This window comes from Vulpes lagopus, chromosome 13 (assembly GCF_018345385.1).
Source record: "Vulpes lagopus strain Blue_001 chromosome 13, ASM1834538v1, whole genome shotgun sequence".
In the NCBI taxonomy this organism is placed as follows: domain Eukaryota; kingdom Metazoa; phylum Chordata; class Mammalia; order Carnivora; family Canidae; genus Vulpes; species Vulpes lagopus.
The window spans coordinates 51,818,498-51,842,522 of record NC_054836.1 but is presented as its reverse complement, the minus strand read 5'-3'; the positions used below and the strand labels follow the sequence as shown (position 1 = coordinate 51,842,522).

General features: G+C 41.1%; 1 protein-coding gene across 1 annotated transcript in view; it reads left to right on the top strand.

Annotated features, from left to right (window-relative positions):
- Positions 1-22,507, top strand: part of LOC121474580 (catenin alpha-1-like) — a 28,288-nt gene extending 5,781 nt beyond the window's left edge. Inside the window, exon 2 of the mRNA XM_041727512.1 lies at positions 22,307-22,507. Coding sequence (XP_041583446.1) covers positions 22,307-22,507 — 201 coding nt within the window. The remainder of the gene's footprint in view (positions 1-22,306) is intronic.
- Positions 22,508-24,025: the final 1,518 nt, after the last annotated feature.

The following is a 24,025-nucleotide window of genomic DNA, read 5'->3' as shown; positions in this document are numbered from 1 at the left end:
ATTGACCATATTTGTTATGGGAAAAGGCAGTCCAATGACATGGTAATGACTGCCTACTGTGGAATTTTCATCTCCTGCAGAAATTTATGGCCCCATTCACCACAGCATCATATGCCTCCTAGAAAAAGAAGCAATGGGTAGTTTATTCCTGTCTAGAAATTGATGTGTAGCCAGGGGTAACATGTGCACATTCACATCTGCCTAAAGCAGGGTGTCAATGTGCCCATGAATCAAAGATTCTTTAGTATTTTGAAATCACAGAAAGTCACAACAAGCTACAAGAGGCAGGTTTTGGTAGATAGGCTGCACTTTCCTGAAATACGTGCCTTGATCTTTTGTTGCTCCATTTCCTGGGCTGGAAGTTCTCTACAGGTTCTTTTCACTCTAATATTATAATATTTGTGGACCAGAAGAGTTTGTTTACGGAATCTTCCTAAGTTGTGCTAGCCATGTGTTAAATCCTTGATGTTATATGATATTTTTCATGGGTGCTTTGGATTATGAGACACCGTGTACATGGAAGGATATTACAATATAGCTATGGCTGGCAAGGAGTCATCAAAACTAGTTGAAAAAAGGAAATAGGTGAATGAAAAAGAAAACATAACAAAATAACATGTTTAGCAAAGACCACTAGTGGTGTTCCAATTTCCATTCCCCCCATTTCCTTTATATTAGAACTTCTGATTTTATATATTTTTTAAAGATTTTATTTATTTATTCATGAGAGACCCACAGAGAGAGAGCGAGAGACAGAGAGACAGAGACACAGGCAGAGGAAGAAGCAGGTTCCATGCAGGGAGCCCGACATGGGACTCGATCCCGGGTCTCCAGGATCACGCCCTGGGCTGAAGGCAGGGGCTAAACTGCTGAGCCACCCGGGCTGCCCCGAACTTCTGATTTTAAACAGCCATTGGAAACAGATATTTCTTGGTAATTCACCAGTAGATATGGTCATTTGTCTAAGTCGTAGCCAGTATATAAGGATTAGTTTTTTTTTTTTTAATTTTTTATTTATTTATGGTAGTCACACAGAGAGAGAGAGAGAGAGAGGCAGAGACACAGGCAGAGGGAGAAGCAGGCTCCATGCACCGGGAGCCCGACGTGGGACTCGATCCCGGGTCTCCAGGATCGCGCCCTGGGCCAAAGACAGGCGCCAAACCGCTGCGCCACCCAGGGATCCCTATAAGGATTAGTATTATGTGCACTATCTGAGGAGAGTCTTGCTGGCTTAAATGCAGACAAGATGAATGGAACACAAGTATCCATCCTGAACCATGAGATGGAACTTGTATGACAAGGATGGCAGAGCAACAATATCGAGGAGGCCTTGAACCCTGACACTGTGACTGATGTCTACATCAGCTCTGAACTATTTCCAAACTTCATTTACATGACAGAGAAATAAATGGATATCTTTTTTACATTACTACCATTTTGGATTTTCTGTCATCCACAGCAGAATTATTATTGATGACAAAGCAGGAATATTTGTACTCCATTTTAATAAAGTTATGTAGGTGTGTGTGTTAGGTCCAGCCACCTAACATCCATTCTCTCATTTTAATATCATTCTGATTTCCTTTTATTGAACTGCCCCTCTGTTGCTGTGTGAGGCTGTCGTGGATGGTCATTCTCTCTTTAATGCATCCAAGTCTCCTTTCATCAGGTCCTTCTCACAGTCCTGTTTCAGTGAGAAGCAAGGCAGAGTGTTTTAAAGCTCAGTCCTAAGTCCTCTCGATTTCTTGACTGCTCTCCCACAAAGGAATTTATCATCCACACCAGCTTCTGCTATATCTATAAACAGAGGGTCACAAAATACATCTCTAGCCTTAGCCTGCCCCTTGAATTGTTTGCATGAATCAGTCAGAAATGAGTGATACACTCAGACTGGCACAATTTGGGTGGGTAGACAGGGTATAGGGAAATTAAAAGAGGTAGCACAGTGTTCTGGAACAAGCAAGAATGCAGCCAGACCTTCAAGAGACGAGGCTTGGATGGGGAGGTGTCTGACAAGAGCTGTGACCTTTGGTTCAGAGCTGCAGCCTTTCCACAGCAACTTGGCAGGGAAGAAGCCAGGAAAACAAAGACCCAACTCACTCCTTTTCCTCCTTTGATATCCTGCTAGTGCACCCCCATTGAACTAATGTGATCTGAAGCCAGGCGCTTCATTGATGCAGGTCAGCCCCATAGGATTGCAAGCAGGGTGGAGAGGTGATCTGGAAGGGCAGACAGAAAATGTGGGGAACAACCCATATATCCAGTTACCTACTTAACATCTTTTGATGTCTCAAGGCACCTGAAATTCAGCATGCCTCAGATGAAACCATTCATGCAACCCCTCCCAAGATTTAGCCAACTGGTCATCTTTCATTATTCCAATCTTAGGAAATGGCATCATTACCAATGTATTTATGCAAGCCAGAAACTGGAAATTATTCTTGGTCCCTCTCTTCCCCTATCCATCCATACTTAGTCTATTGCCAAGTCCAGCTACTTTTATGTAACCCAAATTCAGCAAAACAAAACAAAATTCATTCTCTCCCAGTTCTTTGATTCTTGAGAACAAAGGTACAAGCAAGGAAGGCAGGCCAGGCTGAGACTGCTAGATCCCTCTCTATTATAAACTCTGTTCTTTAGCCTCTCTTCAATCTCATGAGACCCTTATATTTTTCCAGTAAAGCTTCTTTTCGGTCAACTTAGTGATAATTAGTTTCTGCTGCTTGAACAACAGCTTTAATGAATAAAGTAAAAATGTTTAATTAGAAAGCTAACTAAGAAAGTACTTTGCTCCTCAAACAGGTCATCACTCTTTATGACTTACAAAATGTCTGAAACTGTTCTCTATCTTTACATATCTCCTCCAGAGAGAGGTATTAAAAGATAATTCTGTTAATTAAAAAATGTAAAGTACAGTTACATATAATTCAATCATAGCATGGGCCTAAATGTTAGCAATGGGTATAACGTAATCAGAGGAGGGATTAGAGGTGATTTGTATTTTCCTCTTTGGGTCTATGGTCTCCATGTCTTCTACTATAAGTACTTATTATCTTTGTAATTGAATTTTACAAAGTAAGTAAACATTATCTTAAAAAATAAATTATACTGTATTGATGCTGAAATAATAGTAAAAATGCTTTAATACTACATACCAAGGCAAATAGCAAGAAAGCAGCTATTACAGAACTGTACTTAAAAACAAAACTAAGGTTTGGGTTTGGGATGGGTGTTCCAGTGACACATACACAGTGGCTGAGGTCATTCATTCAATGTGTATCCGTAGATTATTGCTTATACTGTCTTACTTATATTTCAAACAGGTTGTTTGACTAACAGACTGCATCTCCATTATGTGTCTCTGCATAGCATATAGTCCATTAAGGTCTAACAAATACAAATGAATGAAGACTTTCATTCCCCCCCCCCTTTTTTTTTAAGATTTTATTTATCTGAGAAAGAGAGAGCATGATCAGGGTAAGAAGGAGGGAAAAGCAGACTCCCCACCAAGCAGGGAGCCTGATGAGACGCTCAATACCTGGATTCTGGGATCGTGATCTGTGCCAAAGGCAAACACTCAACTGACTGAGCCACCCAGGCACTCAAGACTTTCATTCTTTTTTTTTTTTTTTTTTTTAATTAACTTTTAAGACTTTCATTCTTAAAACACTTCTAGTCTTGTAGAGAGTTACACAAAGTGTGGCGTGGGAACCCCCTGAATCACAGCCACCTGTGGCAGTGGTTCAATGAAAATGCTTAGGTTACTCCTCAGGAACCAAGGGAGATGACATATTGAAATGAGATTTAAAGCTGATTTTGAATGATATAAGGCGGTAAGGAAATCACTGGCCAAAGAAACAAGAATATGGCATTCTAGTTAGTATAAGACAAAAAAATATTTAAGGACATAATTCTAGAGTTTCCCAATTTAGTAACTTGTAAATACTGTGTCATAACAACAGTATTACAGATTTATACTTCTACTACCAAGACAGTATACATGCTTGAGTTAAAAGCTGACTGCTGGCACTATGCCCTGAAAAAGTAATTAACATATTTATTAATTATCCTTCTGTTTATACTTCAAATAGGTTAATTGTTTGACTAACAGATTATACTTTTTTTTATAAGTCACATGTGATCAATAACAAGTTGGGATTTTTACAGGTAGCGTTGAGTTAGAAATATCTCATATTTCATACCTGGAGCCAAGTTCGACTGACTCTATACTAACACTACCTTTAAGTTCATAGAACATCCAGAAAACTTACATGTAAGTTGTTTTCTAAAAGTTTACTACTGAAATATTAACAAAATGATTACTTTAAAATCATAATTCCCTATTCTGCTTTTACCTTGCCTTAATTGTAGTTAACTCATCTATCCATTCATCGACTGATTGATTGATTGACTGATTCAGTCATTCATTCAAACATTCATTTACACAGAGCACTGTATACATGTGTAAGACACTGGAGATTCAATAATAATTAAATGCTTCCTCAAAAAAGAAAAGTTTGTAGATAAATTTACAGATAAAATGAATAGGAGAGGTAGTATCTAATAAATGCCACAAACTGAAGCATACAAAGTACTAAGAGAGCTCAGAGGTGAGAAAGCTGGCTGCCATTGAGTTTTACAGGACAGCTTTGCCATTGACAGGCCAGATAATGAGGGAGTAAAACTGACAGTCTCAGCAGTTGGATATAGGAGTGGAAGAATCAAGCAGATGCTTGGAGTCTGGGTAGTGATAATGAAAGCCAAGAGGAGAACAGCTTTTGAGATGGGGGAAAAAGGAGTTCTGTTTAGGGCCAAATCTAATATGCTGCTGGGATTATCTAAGGAGATATGAGAGCAGGGAGTTGGGAAAACTAGTCTCTGGTCCTGGAGAGGGTAGAGGGCTAAAGGTCTCAGGGTCAAGGATGGAGTCAAGGCTCACTGCCAATTCAAATTGTGGCCTAAGTTGTGTTGCTAAGTCTCTTTGATTTTCAACTTCGTCCCGTGCAAAGTGAAAATGCTGTGTTAAATCCAAGTCCTCAAAGCATGGTACACATACACTGCAGGATTTTAGGTGGTCCACACGGAAACCTCATTTTAATGTTTTCTATTTATTTTCATGTGTTTTACCAATATATATACATATATATGTATATATTTATATATTTACTAAGTATAAATATATAAGTATATATATACTGATATATATTGCACAAGAAAGCCATATATATATATATATATTATATATATATATAATATATATATAATTATATATAATATATATATAATTATATATAATATATAATATATATATATATATTGCACAAGAAAGCCTTGATTTCATTGACATTATTTCTTTGGCTAAGTAAAGAAAAAAGGCATGTTGGTTGTTTTTGTTTGTTTGCTTTAAGATTTCATTTATTTATTCATGAAAGACACACAGGGAGGCAGAGACATAAGCAGAGAGAGGAGAAGCAGGCTTCATGAAAGGAGCCCAAGCAGGACTTGATCCCGGGACTCGGATCACGCCCTGAGCTGAAGGCAGATGCTCAACCACTGAGCCACCCAGGCATCTTGGCATGTTGGTTTTTAAGCAACATTACATTATAAAGGCAATAGTCTGATAAGGTGGAAATTGTGCAGATAGCTTGCAAATGCAAAGTTTGTGAGGCCAAATTTTAGGTTGTCTAGAAGGTGCTTAATACAAAATAGTCCTAAATTCTCTCTAAAATCATAGGTTTGATGGTATTTTCATAGGTGGAAGTGAAGGACTAGATAAGATCATCAAGAAAGAGTATATGAAACAAGAAAGGCGCTCAGAGCAGAGCCTGGAGGATCCTACACTCAGGAATGAAGAAGAGAGGTGGGACCAGGATGAGGCAGTCCTGTCAGTAGCCCCAGATGGAGGGAGGGGTGCTGCAGGCAGAGAAGGAGGCAGGCAAAGAAGAGTGGGGAGGAGTATGCCTCTGTTCTTAACTCCAGAAAGTGGGATGCAGGGAGATTTTACTGTGTAGAGGGAGCAGAAGGTGGAGGAGACAGCTAGTTACTTGTAATTCACATGCCAAGTGGAAGTACTCTGATCCCATGATTCAGTAAGCTGAGAGAAAAGGAGGGTAACATTAACCGTACATAGTAGAACAACAAACTCAATCACGCTTTGAATCAAATGTCCCATGCTCTATGTCTGCATCTACTCTTCTATGTGTGGGCAATTCATTCTAACTGACATTTAACTGGCGTCTAACCAGTTCCAGACACTATCCAAGGTGGTGGGGATTTAGAAATAGATGAGATACAGCTACTGCCCTAAAGTGTAGAAAGGAAGGCAGACATGTTTATAAATTGTTGTGTCCAAGATTGCGAATCCAAGAAACCACCAAGGAGCCAACACCGATGCAAGTGCACGAGGGTTTATTTGCAAGCTGGAGCTTGGGTCCAAGTATACCCGACAAAGCAGAGCAGGGACTTGGACCCCGGAAGTGGGTTACAGCTGGGTTTTTTAATGGGCTGGTCTAGGGGATTTTCAGAATGGGTGGAGGATTTTCTCAAGTTCTGTTTACATTCTGATATGGAGCTTTCAAGGGCATTGAGCTCTGTTCTCATTCTAATATGGGGCTTTCTGCCATGGGTGTGGGCTCTGTTGTCTTTCTGATACGGGATTCCCTGCGGAGGACATTCTGCAGTTTTTCCCGTAAAGTTCAGTTCTTATTCAGAGGGGCCTAAGATGGCTGTACTTGTGCTAATGCTAAACTTGAGGTGGAATGGCCTTAATTTTTCTCAGCCTCCACATAAACAAATTAAAATTCAGTGTGAAGAGTCCAATTATAAGAGTACATGCAAGAAACAGCAGTAGAAGAGAAAGCATAAAACTCAGCTCCAATGAGAATGGAAGAAAGGGTTAATGAGGAAAGACTACCCAAATTGGATGACCCTAAGTCCTAAAGGAAATTTTACATTTCTAAACACTTTAAGATTTATTTATTCAAACAATATTTATTGAATGCCTATTATGTACCAGGCACTATTCTAGCTAGACCTTAGGGATTAACAGCAAATAAGAGTGATTTTAAAAATCCCTGCTCTTGTGGTATTTACAAGCTAGGGAGGGAAGACAAGTAACAAATCAGCAAATAAATAATATTGAGATGGTGATTAAGGGCTATCTGGAAAAATAAGATAAGAAGAGAAGGTGGGAAGGGCTTGAGGTAGAGTGATCTGTTATTTTTAAAAGAGTAGTCAGGGGAAGCCTTAGTAAAAACAGGATCTTGGAACAAATTCCCAAAGGAGAGGAAGCAAGCCATGTAGCTTTATAGGAACAGTGTTCCAAGAAAAGGGAAAAGCAATTACAAAGGTTCTGAAGTGGAAGTATGCCTAATGTGTTTAGAAAAGCATAGAACAGAGTGAGTGGACACCCAGGAGTCAGAGGAAATAGGTCAGAGAGTTAACAAAGAGCCAGATTAGGTTTGAACATTTTAAGAGCTCTAGCAACCTCATCCAGGTGGGTATGTCCAGTAGACACTGGGCTCTTTGAATCTAGAGTTGAGGTGTGAGGTCTAAGCTGGGCATAGATGGTCCACGGATGGTATTTCAAGTCATGAGCCTGCATGAGACCAACCAAAGGAGTGAATGTAGATGGTGAACACAGGTCTGTGGACTAAGCCAAGAGCCCTCCAGCATTTGGAGATCAAGACTAGAAAGAACCAGGAAAGAAAAAAAAAAAAAAAGAAACCACTAGAAGGGAAGAAGGGAAGCCAGGAAAGTGCAATGTCTTTGAAGCCCAGTGAAGAATAATAGTTTCAAGAAGGAAGGAGCGATCAACTCTGTCAAATGGGTTAAATGCTGCTAATGGGTCAAATAAAAGGAAGACTAGGAGTTGGCCATTGAATAAGCAGCATACTAGTGCTTGTTGATCTCAAAAAGACAAGTTTTGGTACATGAGGGGAGCAAAATCCTTTCTTAGGAGTTCAGGAAAGGAGAGTAGAACTGGAACTGGGGAGCGCAGACCAATCTTTCGAGTTTAAGAAAAAAGAGGCAGAGAAATGGGACAGCGGTCAGAGGGAGATGTGGGGTCAAAGAGCTTTTAAAATTTAAGGGTTTTTGTTGTTATTTTTTAAGAACAGGGGTAGCACAGCCTGTTTGTGTACTGATGAGTGTGATCTAAAAGAGAGGACAGCCCAGGTGGCTTAGCACTGCCTTCCGCCCAGGGTGTGATCCTGGAGACCTGGGATCAAAGTCCCACGTCAGGCTCCCTGTATGGAGCCTGCTTCTCCTTCTGCCTGTGTCTCTGCCTGTGTGTGTGTGTGTGTGTGTGTGTGTGTGTGTGTGTGTGTGTCTAATAAATAAATAAAATCTTTGAAAAAAAAAGAGAAAAGTTGGTGATAGAAGAATAAAAGAAAACTGCAGGAGCAATGGGTCTGAATAGAATAAAAAGAAGAATGATAGGAAAATATGCACAAAAATGTTTGGTCATTGACACAAATAATCATTCATACATTATTCATCAACTCAGGTTCCCTCCATGGGCACAAGTGCTTGTGTGTATGTTTTTGACATTTTTGTGTAAGTATGGTACACATGGCCTGATAATAAACTTGTTCCTCTCTGGTATCATGGTGTTGAATATATCCATATTTGTGTTGTTCTAAAAGAGCATCATGACTTCCAGGCATTCACCCAATTATTCATTCAACAGATACCTATTGAGCACATCTACTATGTGCTAGACATTTTGACAAGTGCTAAGGACACAAATGGTGAGCAACACAGACATAGTTATCCTTGTCTTTAAGGATCTGAAAATCAGATCAGTAAGCAAGTATTTACAATACATATAAAAACTACAAAAGGGGCACCTGGGTGGATCAGTGGTTGGGTATCTGCTTTTGGCTCAGTTTGTGATCCTGGGGTCCTGGGATCAAGTCCTGCCTCAGGCTTCCTGCAGGGAGCCTGTTTCTCCCCCTGCCTGTGTCTCTGCCTCTTTCTGTCTCTTATGAATAAATAAATAAAATCTTTTTTTTTTTCTTAACTGCAATGGTAGAAGTAGGTACGGTATGTTCAGAAAAGTTTAGAAACATTGTGAGAGAGGTCAGGAAAGCTTTCCTATAGAAGTAACATTGAAGCTGAGACTTGAAGAGAAGGAATTAGCTAGACACAGGAGGAAATAGTGTTCTGACCTCTCAGCAAGTGTGACAGCCACTGTGTTTCCAAGTAATTTACATAGACCCATGATTAAAAAGCCCAGATATTTACATAAGGGTTGCTGCTTTCCAAGGCACTATCCACACATTATGTGACCTTTACAAAAATCTGGATATGTAATCAGGGCTGTGTTATTATCACTATATTACATGTGACCAAGTTGAGGTAGAGAGATTAAATTATTCCCTTAGTCTGTTTGGGCTACAATAACAAAATATCATAAACTGGGTGGTTTATAAACAACTCAAACATTTCTCACAATTCTGGAGCCTGGGAAATCCAAAACCAAGACTCTGACAGATGTGGTGTCTGGTGGTTCATGAATGGTCACCTTTTCACTGCGTCCTCACATGGTGGAAGGGACCAGGGATCTCTCCAGGGTCTCTTTTACAAGGGCACTAATCCTATTTGTGAAGGCTCCACCCTCATGACCTAATCACACCCCAAAGACCCCCATCTCCTAATAACATCACATTGGGGTTTAGGTTTCAACATATGAATTAAGAGGTGGAGGGAGGATGACAAAACATTCAGTCTCTAGCACTCTCTGAAGTCTTACTGGTACTTAAGGAGCCTGTGCTTTGAGGAGCACACTGGCACTGCTACATCTAAGTGAGGTTTGTTCTTTTCAAATCAGTTTCTTGAGTAGAAATCTGATGCTACTATTCCTCAAAACATCTTTGCAACTCCTCTTCCACTCATACCCTTTGGCATGTAGAAAATGTTCATCCTTACAGCAAGGAATTTGGGGAATGTCAAATGGAATTTATAGCCAATTCTACTGGTCAAGTTTTTCTTTTTAACAGCTTTATTGAGATCTAATTTATATACCATAAAATTCACCCATTATACATTTATGTTGATGATTTTTGATAAATCTGTAGTTGTGTAGTCATCACCAAAACCCAGCTTTAGGACGTTAGTTTTCATTATCTCATAAAGCTCCCCAGTGCCCACATACATTTAATCCCCACTGCCCTAGGCAATCACAGATCTTATTTCTATGCCTATAAATTTTCCTTTTCTGGATATTTTCTTTAAATAGGATCATACAGCATGTGATTCTTGCTCCTACTTCTTTCACTTAGCATTATGTTTTTGAAGTTCATCCTAATACATGTTGTAGCACCTGTCAGTACTTTATTTCAATATGTCATTGAATAGTATTTCATTGTATGGGTATATCATATTTTATTTAAACATTCTCTAGATGATAGACATTTGGGTTTTAGTTTGGGGCTATTGTGGATGCTATAAACATTCCCATGCATGTCTCTCTGTGGTTGTTTTATTCTGTTGAATAAGGCTTTTTAGTATAGTCTGAGTTATGCAACCATTATCAATCACTATCTAATTGCAGAACATTTTCATCATCCTAAAATGAAATCCCGTATCCACTAGCAGTCATGCCTTATTTTCCCTTCCTTCCATCCCCTAGAAACCACTAATCTACTTTCTAACTATAGATTTACCTATTCTGAGCATATAAAGGAATCATACCATGTGGAGCTTTTTGTGACTGACTTCTTTCACTTAGCATAATGTGCTCAAGGTTCACCCATGTCATAGCATGTGTCAGTGCTTCATTCTTTCTTAGTGGCAAGTAATACCAGATATTCTATGGACACACCACACTTTAACCATACATCAATTGATGCATACATTTGTGTTGTTTCCACTTTTTGGCTATTATGAATAATGCTGCTATGAACATTTGTGCACAAATTTTTGCATGGACATGCGTTTTCAATTCTCAGTTCTCTGGGGTATATACCTAGGAGTGGATTTACTGGGTCACATGGGAACTCTATGTTCAATTTTTTGAGGAACTGCTAAGCTGTTTTGTAAAGTAGCTGCACCATTTTACATTCTAATCAGCAAAGTATGAGGGTTCCATTTTTTTCCACATCCATACCAACACTTGTTATTATCTGTATTTTTTTAAAGTGTGTGTGTGTGGGGGGGAAGCAGAGAGAGAGGCCATTTTAAGCAGATTCAACACCCAGTGCATGAGCCCGACATGGGGCTTGATCTCACAACTCTTGAAATTATGACCTGAGCTGAAATCAAAAGTCAGACACCTAACCTACTGAGTTACCAAGGTGCCCCATCTGTATTTTAATATTCATCCCAGTGGGAATTGATAAGGTTTTGATCGAGGCTTTAATAATATTAAGTTTTGGTAAAATTAAGTAAAACTAATACCACCAATAAGAACAAAAAAGAATCCCAGAGATTGATAGCAAAACGAAGAAAGAACTTTTGTGTGACATAGTTTTGACTGTTAACAATTCCCAAATAGCTGCTTCCTATGATCCTGGAGTAGCAGTGGCATTGTAACCTGAATGTAGCCTTCACGTGACCCTCAAGATGGACAACACTATTGTCTCCCTATGTCTGTCTGAGGATGCAGGAGCTTTGGGATTCAAACATTGTAGATACGAAGATAAATCAGTCTGACTTCTTTGGGGGGGCAATTGAGTTAGTAAGTTTCAGAGGGCTTAAAGTGAACAATTTCAGCTCTCAGAATTTATCTGAGAAAATAGAGACACACACAAAATTTATGCACAAAGATGTTTATCACAGTATTATTTATAAAGAATTACTAAAGGATTTAAATTCTTAAATTTAAATCTTCTTTGTTCTTCTCTATATTTTTCAAATATTCTATTGTTTCTTTATATAATTAAAACAATTCAGAATAAATACTATTTTTAAAAATCCCTATGAATCTTCAGGGTCCAGCCACCTAGGCTGCATCGTTTTTTATGCTTCTTTCAATCTTCTAGGTGTTCCTCCTCCCTTGGCACTCCAGGTACATGTAGGGCTGGACCTGAGGCAAAATATACTAAGAGAAGGATTGTTCCTAATGACGGAGATATGTCACCAAAAGTGACTTTTTAACCAGGTTTCTAACTCTTCAAAAATGGAATACACTTCTTGATATTCAAGAGTTGTTTCTGGGATTATCAACAAGAAAATTTTTCTCTTTTCCCTAAATAGGCTGTGGAAATTCACTTTTAACCAGCCTTTTTAAAGGGATTGAGCAAACTTGTGATGTTTCCTACAAACCTAAGATGGCAATATCCCTGGGTCGATCCTCCACAGTGAATGGCTGGGTTACTCCTGCAACTAAGGAGAGAAAACTCTCAAATGCAGACAGTGATCCATGGCTAAAACTCAGAGAAAGACTCCTTTGTAATGAGCTAATCAAATAATAACAACCTCATAGTAATAGCTACCCAACAACAGCCTTGCAACTTTCCAGAAACTGCTTATTAAACCTCAGGGCATTATATATACTTCATGATTTCCCTACCCAAATGAGTAGTTTCACTAACAAGTTTTAACTGGTAAAGTAAACTTTCCTCATTCATGTAGGAAATCTGCAAAAAGAAATGAAATGTATATGTGTGTGTGTGTGTGTGTGTATACATATATATTACTATAGAATTCAGCTATGTCTTGTAATTTTGCCATTACCTACACTAAATCGTCTAGGCAGATAGCCAAAAACCTCAAAATAAGCTTCCCTTTAGTGCAAATAAATATCAATGAATAATTTAAAAATAGTTCATTATATTGAATTATAATCAGCAATATCTGAGATTATTACATTCTATATTTTATGTACTGTTCAACTGCTTTAATTATAATTTTGGTTATTTTTTTTTAAGATTTTATTTATTTGAGAGAGAGAAAGCACAAGCAGGGGGAGTGGCAGAGGGAGAAGCAGGCTCCCAGTCAAGTAGTCCCATGCAGGACTGGATCCCAGTCCAGGATGCTGAGATCACGACCTGAGCCAAAGGCTGACACTTAACTGACTGAGCCACCCAGGTACCTCTGTTATGTTTTATATAATAATAATAAAAGAAAAATATCACATGTCACTAGTGGATTATAACAACAGGTATAATAATGTTAAGTAACAATGCATCCTTAAGTGTGACTCCATAAAGAAAATTCACATATATCATAGCTTAAGAACACTTTAGAAAATATCACATCAATATAAGTTTGGTTTTTTTTTTAGATTTATTTATTTATTTGTTCATGATAGACAGAGAGAGAGAGAGAGAGAGAGAGAGGCAGAGACACAGGCAGAGGGAGAAGCAGGCTCCATGCCGGGAGCCCGACGTGGGACTCGATCCTGGGACTCCAGGACCACGCCTGGGCCAAAGGCAGGCGCCAAACCGCTGAGCCACCCAGGGATCCCCCCACATCAATATATATTTGAATGGACTTGTAATACCAGGCAAATAAACTAGCAAACAAACCAAACATTCCCCTACTTGATTAAAACAGCAATACAATGTCCGTTAGCAACAAACTTTGTAACAGAGAAAGAAGGGTGGGGGAAAGAAAGAGAATAAGAGAAGACAGGGAATCTAAAATTTCAGTATCAAGTCCCAGAACAAAGTAATCTTAAAAATGTTCTCTTCTCCAGATATGTCTCATAGCTCATATTCATATTAATGTACAATAACCTGTTCTGCTATATTTTATTCATTTTCATTGATAATTGGAATTACTAAACTTCTTTTCTTAGCTTTAAGCACAAATTGAGCACTCTTAGTGAAATGTTAGCAAATCCATCCTTGAAATGTCATGTATCATGTAAATGGCCCATTTCTGGCAAACCTATGTCCACAGGGCTTGTATCAAATGACTACAGTTAAGGACAAAAATGTTCCAAAGGTCCTTTGACCAACAGTATAACCTCATGCATTGTGTACCACGGGTCTTCAATCAATAAAGAAGGAGAAAGATTGGAGAATTTGCTAAGCACATATACAAATCAGAAATCATGTGTTTTTAAAAAAAAATGAACAGAGGGTATCCAGTTGGTTAAGTGCCTGCCTTTGGTTCAGGTCATAATCCTGGGATCCTGGGGTCAATTCCCACATTGGACTCCCAGCTCAGTGGGGAGTCTGTTTCTCCCTCTCCCTCTACTCCTCCCACCTGCTTGTGCATGTGTGCATTCTCTATCAAATAAAATGTTTAAAAAAAAGTGAAGAGAGACATAAAAGGGCTATCCTTTTTGAATCCCTTACAGTCAACCAGATACAGGATTTAATCAATCTCAGAACATGTTCCTCTTCTGAAATAGAGAAAAAGATCTCATAATTATAACAATGTCACATATACCACATCATACCAGGAAAGCTGATGAGTCACTGGAAGGGGCCTCTACACTACTTGAGAAAAGCCATGTCAAACCTGACCCAGGTCTTCATGCCCTTCCTGCGACTATGTCAAGGGACTCCTCTGTTTGGCCCCAAAGACAGGTGGGAGGCAGAGCATCTGCCATACCACCTGCTGTTTCTACACAGAAGAACCCCCCACCCTCCCCTCCTGGACTACAGCAGAGTCATCCAGGAAAAATACCCTATTCTCAGATCTGGGCATAAAGGAGTGGGTGGCTATTTAAGGTCTTTCATTCTGACTTACTGCACCCCTAAGAATAGAGTTCTCCTTTAAGAGATTAGGTGCTAAGAGGGCTCAATTCTGATTATTGCCTGAATTAAAACCTGTTACAATTAGGGAAATTGGGGTGAGCTGCCCCTGCTGGCATAACCCTGGAGTCCATCTATCAGAGATACTAGTATTAACATAAATGACTTGGTTCTAGCCTGCAGCTAGATTTGGGCACGTGGGACATAGACAACCCCTAAACCACCTTAGTAACCCAGAAGGTTCTATAGCCCAGAAAAATTATGATTTGGGCTCATAAATAAAAAGTTAAAATATGACCGAAAGAGAGGTCATATTTCACTTTATTGTATCATGAGGTTACATGAAAATTCTGTCAGATATGTGTACCACCGCTTGTATTATTTGTAAGCTGCTTTACAAGTATATAAGTATATACCAGTTACTATTTTGGCAGGGGAGAGAGGGAGAGAGAGAAAGAGAAGAGGGGAAGGGCAAAGGGAAAGGGAGAGAATCTCAAGCAGATTCCCCACTAAGCATGGAACCCTACATGGGGCTTGATCTCATGACTCTAAGATTGTGACCTGAGCTGAAACCAAGAGTTAGACACTTAACCTAGTGAGCCACCCAGGCACCCTCACAATGTATTTTATATTTATTCTGCACATCTTTTTCTTGTCTTCATTTCAATATAAACACATTATGTAGTTATAGTCAAGATTTTGACATAATTTGAGTGCTACTGACAGTAATAACAAATTCGAAATCTTTCTTGAGTAAAATTTTTAGGTGTTTTTCCCTTAATTAGTTTGAATTTGAAGATACCACTCTGCTCATGCACAAACAAATGGAATATTCAAAAACCTTTTAAAGCAATACTTAGGTTGGAAACAAACTATGATATTTGATCTCATGTTCAAATGTTATAATGAAGTCTTTATTGCAGAAATGATTATATAATATTTAAATTTCTCCTATAAATCAATAGCACTCAATCGCCCTTCTTTCATCTCTCAAAGCAATATCTAGATCTACATATTTCTTAAATTCTTCTCATTTCTAATTTTTTTTAATGTTAAGACATTATATTTCCTGCAATATCCTACTTCAAAGGACTCAAAATCTTAGAAATTACCCACATCTTCTTGAAGTATGAATACCAGGTTTCTTTTATTTTTTAATTTTTTTCTAAAGATTTGATTTATTTATTTGAGAGAGAGAAAGGGAGCATGAACAGGGAGAGTGGCAGAGGGCAAAGCAGACTCCTTGCTAAGCTTGGAGCCCAACATGGGGCTTGATCCCAGGACTCCAAGATCATGACCTGAGCTGAAGGCAGATGCTTAACCCACTGAGTCACCTAGTCGCCCCATCAGGTTTCTTTTAAATTACGAGGCTACATAAGTTAAAAAAAAAAAATATATATATATATATATATATATATATATATAAATGCACCTATAATCCTTAAAAACTCAGTCATTATTACAGAGATTGATGATATGGTAATAAAGGAACTCTGAAGTACACTGACAAGGGTGAGGATGTGGTCAGTATAATGCAGGCAGCAACAAACCATTTGTCTTTCAAAGGACCTCAAATTTTAACAGAACTGAAGGAATAATGGCAAACAAGTTTCCAGAACTGCTAAAACCACACAGGAAAACCCAAACCAGCCATCTAAGACAAATGGAGACAGATGCTTAGGGCTATGCAATAAAACTTGTCTAAAGAGAGTTACTAGGGAAAGAAAAATCTCAAGTCTCAGAAGAGAAGGTAATTAATCCAATTATTTCAATGAATTTGAGCTTCTTGCTACAATGTTTCTAGAACATTCATGTGACTGTGATCTTGACAGTATGGTCATTTATTTATAATACAGCAGCAAGGATCTGATATAAAATTATAATATCCCAAGAGTACTTTAGTAAAATGCTTTATATAGAGTAAGAATTTTATATTCCTGTTACTCCCTCATTTATTACTCATCTTAAAGTTAACTGAGTAAGAGAAAATGGTTATTTGGGAGCAAGAGGAAGAAAGAAAACTGAGGAAGGCCATCTATATAGAAAAAGGATTGGATGAAGTGCGCACTGTTTGGATTAATTATCAGGGTAGACCTCTATTCATTCATAATCCTACGCTACTTCTGATAGCATGAGATTCACAGTGTTGTAAAGGACTTTTTATTTGATTTCCTCACCAATATACCATAAGCTTACAGATAAGGATGGTGACTATTGTGTTTTCCATTGTGTATCCACCAATTACACAGAGTCTAACAGACAATAGGTACTAGTAAATGTTAACTGGATGGATGGATGGATGGATGGATAAGTAGGTTGGTAGGAAGGTGGGTGGATTAGCTCATGCAGCTGTGGTGTTAGGGAGCTGCACAATCCTTAGCCACAGTAGATAGCAAAGTTGCTTCATATCCATGGAAAGTTGGACTGCCAATACCACAGTCACAAATATCTCTCAGATACCGTTAACCTCTCTGGAACAGTTTGCTCAAATTACCACTGTTTACCTAAAAGAAATTCCAAATATTCAAAAAGAAATCTTAGAAATCCAAACCTAAAAAATGATAGAAAATGTACTACCTTCTCTTAATTGGCAATACCTTTCAGGGATAGCTCTGGTCAGGGATTTACTGCTGGGATGTCTGAGTGGGTTGATATTAACAAATCCATCCACATGATACATCATATCAATAAGAGAAATGATAAAAATCATATGACCATTTCAATAGATGCAGAAAAATCATGTGACAAAGTACCACATCCACTCATGGTAAAAACCTTCAGCAAAGAAGGTTCAGAGGGAACATACCTCAACATAGTAAAAACCATATATTAAAAACCCGCAGCTGCAGTGCTTGGGTGGCTCAGCTGATTGAGCCTCCAACTCTTGGTTTAGGCTCAGGCCATGATCTCGTGGGTCATGGGCTCAAGCCCTGTGTCAAGCTTCACACTCAGCAATGAGTATGCTTGGAGATTCTCTCCCTCTACTTTTCCCTCCACTCGCACATGTGCTTTCTCTCGCTAATAAATAAATATTTTTTAAAAATAATAAAATTAAAAACCCAGAGCTAACATCATATTCAATGTGGAAAAATGAGAGCTTTTCCCCAAGATCAGGAGCAAGACAAGGATGTCTACACTCACCACTTCTGTTCAACATAGTACTGGAAGTTCTAGCAACAGCAATCAGACAAGAAAAAGAAATAACAGGCATCCAAATTGGTAAGGAGGAAGAACATGCACTGTTCCCAGATGATGTCATACTATATATAGAAAACCGTAAAGACCACCAAAAACCTACTATGAATTCAGTATGGTTGCAGAATACAAACTCAATGTACAGAAATCCATTGCATTTGTATATACTAATGAGGAATCAGCAGAAAGAGAAATTAAGAAAACAATCCCATTTACAATTGAACCAAAGAAAATAAAATACCTAGGGGATAAACTTAACCAAAGAGGTGAAAGACCTGTTCTCTGAAAATTATAAAATACTGATGAAAGAACCTGAAGTCAATACAAACAAATAGAAAGATATCCCATGATAACAGACTGTAAAAACAAACATTGTTAAAATGTCCATACTACTCCAAAAGCAACCTACATATATTTTTTAAAGACTTTATTTATTCATGAGAAACACACAGAGAGGCAGAGACATAGGCAGAGAGAGAAGCAGGCTCCCTGCAGGAGCCTGATGTGGGACTCTATCCCAGGACCTGGGGATCACAACCTGAGCCAAAGGCAGATGCTCATCCACTGAGCCAGTCAGGTGCCCCACAATCTACAGATTTAATGCAATCCCTATCAAAATATCAACAGCATTTTTCACAGAACCAGAACAAACCATCCTAAATTTTGTATGGAACCACAAAAGACCTTGAGCAGCCAAAGCAATCTAAAAAGAAAAAAGCTAGGGATCCCTGGGTGGCGCAGCGGTTTGGCGCCTGCCTTTGGCCCAGGGCGCGATCCTGGAGACCCGGGATCGAATCCCACATCAGGCTCCCGGTGCATGGAGCCTGCTTCTCCCTCTGCCTGTGTCTCTGCCTCTCTCTCTCTCTCTCTGTGACTATCATAAAAAAAAAAAAAATTAAAAAATAAATAAATAAATAAAAAATAAAAAGAAAAAAGCTAGAGAAACCACAATTCCAGATATCAAGTTACACTATCAAGGTGTAGTAATCAAAACCATATGGTAATGGAACAAAAATAGACACACAGGTCAATGGAACATAATAGAGAGCCCAGAAACAAACCATGACTATACAGTCAATCTTCAACAAAGGATGCAAGAATAAGTAATGGGTAAGAGTCTCTTCAATAATTATTTGGGGACAGCTACATGCAAAAGAATGACACTGGACCACTTTTTCACACCATACACAAAAATAAATTCAAAATGGGCTAAGTATCTAAATGTGATACCTGAAACTGTAAGAATCCTAGAAGAGAACACAGGTAGTCATTTCTCTGACATTGGCCATAATAACATTTTTCTAGATATGTTTCCTGAGGCAAGGGAAATGAAAGTAAAAATAAACTATTGGGACTACTTCAAAATAAAAAGCTTCTGCACATAAGTGATCAACAAAACTAAAAGGCAAGCTACTGAATGGGAGAAGATATTTGCAAATGACATATCCAATAAGGGGTTAGTACTCAAAAGATATAAAGAATATACAACTCAACACCCAAAACCCAAACAATCCAATTTAAAAATGAGCAGAAGACATCAACAGACATTTCTCTAAAGAATATATCCAGATGGCCAACAGACACATGAAAGGATGCTCAGTATTACTTACTCATCATCAGGAAAAAGCAAATCAAAACCACAGTGAGATATCACCTCACACCTGCGTAAAAAACACAAGGAACAACATGTGTTATCAAGGATGTGGAGAAAAAGGAACCCTGGTGCACTGTTGGTGGGAATACAAACTGGTGCAGCCACTGTGGAAAACAGTATGGAGATTGTTCAGAAAATTAAAAATAGGGGATCCCTGGGTGGCTCAGCGGTTTAGCGCCTGCCTTTGGCCCAACGTGTGATCCTGGAGTCCTGGGATCGAGTCCCACTCCAGGATCCCTGCATGGAGTCTGCTTCTCCCTCTGCCTGTGTTTCCCTGCCTCTCTCTCTCTTGAATGAATAAAATTTTTAAAAAATTAAATATAAAAATAAAAAATAAAAATAGAACTAACATGTTCTAGTAGTCACTCTAGTGGGCATTTACCCAAAGAATACACAAACCCTAATTTGAAAGGATATACACCCCTATGTTTACTGAGGCATTATTTACAAGAGCCAAATTATGGAAGCAGCCTGTGTCCATCCATAGATGAATGTATAAAGAGGATTTGGTATGTGTGCACATATGTATACACACATACACAGGGTGGATTATTACTCAGCCATAAAAAAGGAATGAAATCTTGCCATTTGCAATGACACTATGGAACTAGAGAGTATAATGTTACGCAAAATAAATCAGAGAAAGTCAAATACCATATGAGTTCACCACTCACATGTGGAATTTAAGAAACAAAACAAAGGAAAAGAAAGACAAACCACAAAACAGACTCTTAACTACAGAGAACAGATGATTACCAGAGGGGAGGGGATGGGGGGGTGGGTAAAATAGGTGAAGAGGATTAACAGTACACTTACCTTGATGAGCACTGAGTAATATACAGAATTGTTGAATCACTATATCATGCACTGAAACTAATATAACATTACGTGTTAACTATACAAGAACTAGGGTAGTCCCAGTGGCGCAGCAGTTTGGCGCCGCCTGCAGCCTAGGGCGTGATCCTGGAGACCCTGGATCGAGTCCCATGTCAGGCTCTCTGTATGATGCCTGCTTCTCCCTCTGCCTGTGTCTCTGCCTCTCTCTCTCTGTGTCTCTCATGAATGAATAAATAAAATCCTTTAAAAAAAAACTGTACAAGAACTATAATTCTTTAAAAAAATGTATGGTCCTAAAAAAAAAAAAAAGTATGGTCAGAGACATGCTGGACATCCCCTCCAAAGAGAAAGACAAGCTATTACATCTTTCACCAACTATAATGAAGAAGGATGCCCAATGCCATGTAGGTGTCTCTGGGTTCTGGAGGCATCATCTTATACCGTTAGCAATACTTTTATGACCTAAATATGGAGTGGGGTGAATAGGGGCTGGATTTGAGAGCTGTAAGACAGGGAAGGGATCTGCAGCAAGTCCAGACTCCAATGCAAGCAGCCCTCCTGTTTGAGTTATATGACTCAGTGGATCCGCTGGTGTTACCAATGGAAGGAAAATACGATGTGTGAAGTATGTGACAAGCCCCATTGAAAGAATCATAACATAGGTCCCTAAGACTTGGGAGCAAGGCCATGTCTTCTGGGGAAAAAACTCCTGGCATGCTCCTGGGCACTGGTAGAGACAGAGTGCCTGACATAGGACACCAAGGGACCAGCTTCTAGAGCTGCCCATCCGAAGCCCCATTAAGACACAGTGTTGGGGGATGCCTGAGAGGCTCAGCAGTTGAGCATCTGCCTTCATCTCGGAGTGTGATCCCAGGTCCAGGGACTGAGTCCTGCGTCAGGCTCCCTGTGAGGAGTCTGCTTCTCCCTCTGCCTATGTCTCTGCCTCTTTCTCTGTGTCTCTCATGAATAAATAAAAAAATCTTTAAAAAAAAAAAAAAGACACAGTGTTGGACTGGCCCAACAAAATCAAAGTGGTGTCCAGACTGAGCATGAACAGGATCAGAGGGCATAAGCAAGCTGCATGAGAAGGGAGACCAGACCCCAACGTACCCACTACTATTGCACCAGCTTCCCTTCCTCAGCTCCCACTTTACGGCTGCATGGGTGATTCTGTATGACTAACTGAAGATGGAGGAGAAAGCTTAAGCTTGATTTATGGATGGATCACGTCAGTATGTGCGGGCAACCTGAAAATAGAGAGCAGCTGCCTTTCAGCCTCACTCGGGGGTGGCCTTGCAAGACAGTGGCAAGGGAATATTCTTCCTGTAGGTACACCTGGTTATTCATTTTGTGTAGTAAGAGAAATGGCTTAAGGTTAGAATACTTATGGATTCACAGGTGGCATTAAAAGGGCCAGCCTTTGGTCAGGGGCATGGAAGGAAAAATATCAGGAGATGGGGGACAAAGAGGTCTAGCAAAGAGCATGTAGTCAGACATATGGGCAAGGACACAAAGTATGAAGGTCTGTGTACCCTATGTTGGCATCCACCAGACAGTGTCTATCAGAGACAAGGTAATGAGCAATCAAGCAGGTAACAGAACCACGTCAGTTGGTGCCTGCCACCCTTTGCCATCAGCTATGAGAGGGCTGGCATCTGGTCACAGTGGAAAAGATAGGGGCAATACCTGGGCCAGGAGCATGGTATTCATGGACTCTCACTTAGCAAACTGATTTTGCTACCGGTGATTCAATTCGAATGTAAAGAGAAGAGGTATAAGGTCCACGAATGGCATTGCTGAAGGTCCAGCAACAGACGCCAGCGCTGAGCCTCGGGTATGGCGCCACGCCCCCAAAGAGACTGACTAGGTAATTTGGCAACAAATTAACCTCAACTGGGCTGCCTGGATCCTGCTTGGATCCTGGGAAAGCCGCATATTCTGAGGACAGGCTTGCCCTTCCCACCTGCAGGTCCCGGGCCACACCAAGGGCTCGGAGAGTGTTGTGTCTGCTGGTGTGAGGTCGCACAGGGCACCGCAGTGGAGCACGGGGCCACACCGTCAAGGGCTCAGAGAGTGTTGTGTCTGCTGGTGTGAGGTCGCACAGGGCACCGCAGCGGAGCTCGGGGCCACACCGTCAAGGGCTCGGAGAGTGTTGTGTCCGCTGGTGTGAGGTCGCACAGGGCACCGCAGCGGAGCACGGGGCCACACCGTCAAGGGCTCAGAGAGTGTTGTGTCCGCTGGTGTGAGGTCGCACAGGGCACCGCAGCGGAGCTCGGGGCCACACCGTCAAGGGCTCCGAGGGTGCTGTGTCCCCTGGTGTGAGGTCGCACAGGCACCGCAGCAGACCAGGGGCCACGTCACAGCGGCGGAGCAGCAGGTTCGGCCCGTGAGCCCCGCACGGCGGCTCCTCAGAAGCAGCTGCTGGCCCGGGAGGGTTTGCCAAGGCCTTGCCCCTGGGAGGACGGCGTCCACCCCCTGGAATGCGGCTGAGTTCGCAGGCCGCAGGGCCTTCCGCGGCGTCTCCACGAGCAGGAACGGATGGACCAAGCAACGCGGATGGAGGCTCCGCGGGCCCGCGAGACCCGGCGTCCAGGCGGCCGGCAACAGAGCAGGCGGCCGTCCGTCCTCCGCTCCCCGAGCCCAGGAACCGGCGGGAGGAGACAACTTACCACATCGCGGGGGCAACTGCCTGCGGCCCTCAGGGTCCCGCCGTGGGGACGGAGGACGAGGGCGCCGCCCTCCTGGCGCCTTCCCGCCCCACCCCCCGCGGTGACGGCCTCGTGCCCAGAACCTCGGGCTTCCCGGGTGAGGCGGGGCCTGACGGGAACTCAGGAGGCAGGAAGACAGGGCAGGGTCGTGCTCCGCTCGCCGCTCTCCTCAAGTCTCCCTCAGGAAGCGAGGCCCTGGAGCCCCAGACAACTGCGCCGCCAACCGGGTCGGAAAGGAGCCTCCGCGCGAGGGGAAGATGGACGGGCCCAGCCCGCACGCGCGGGGAGGCGTGGCCTTGGGTCGCAGGCCGGAAGGGGCGGGGTCAGCCCAGGGCTCCTCATGTGATTGGCCTAGGCGGGGGCCGGCCCGCCCCCACTTCCGCTCACCTGCCTCTCCAGGTGTGCGCCCCTAGGAGGACCAGGGCAACCCAAGCTCCATCTTCGCGGCGTCTGCTCCTGCAGAACCAACCTGAGACAAGGACTGTGTCAAGCACGGCCGGAATTGTTTAGACTTTTTCCCCCTCCCTTTTTTTTTTTTTCCTTCTCCCATCAGCTTTTTTTCCCCTAAATATTATCCGCTTCCAGTTTTCTCTTTTTAGAGCTTACCGAAAGCGCGCTCTCAGGGCTCAGGCCCCGCAGCGCAAAGTGGGCCCCAGTCTCCACCCCCACCTCTCCAGCTCGCGCTCTCTCTCTTGTTTCTTTTTCTGCTTCTCCCTTTACTGTCAATCCCCAGGGGAGGGAACGCTTAGGACATGCTATATTTTTGGGCCAATCCCACATATCCTATCAATGTAAATTAATGCTAATAGTTTAATAAAGTATACCCGGAGAGGTATTTGCGTTTTTAAAAAGTGATTATCTAGCAAAAAATGTGATTATCTGGGCAGCCCAGGTGGCTCAGTGGTTTAGCACCACCTTTGGCCCAGGGCGTGACCCCGGGTCCAAGGATGAGTCTGCTTCTCTCTCTCTCTCTCTCACTT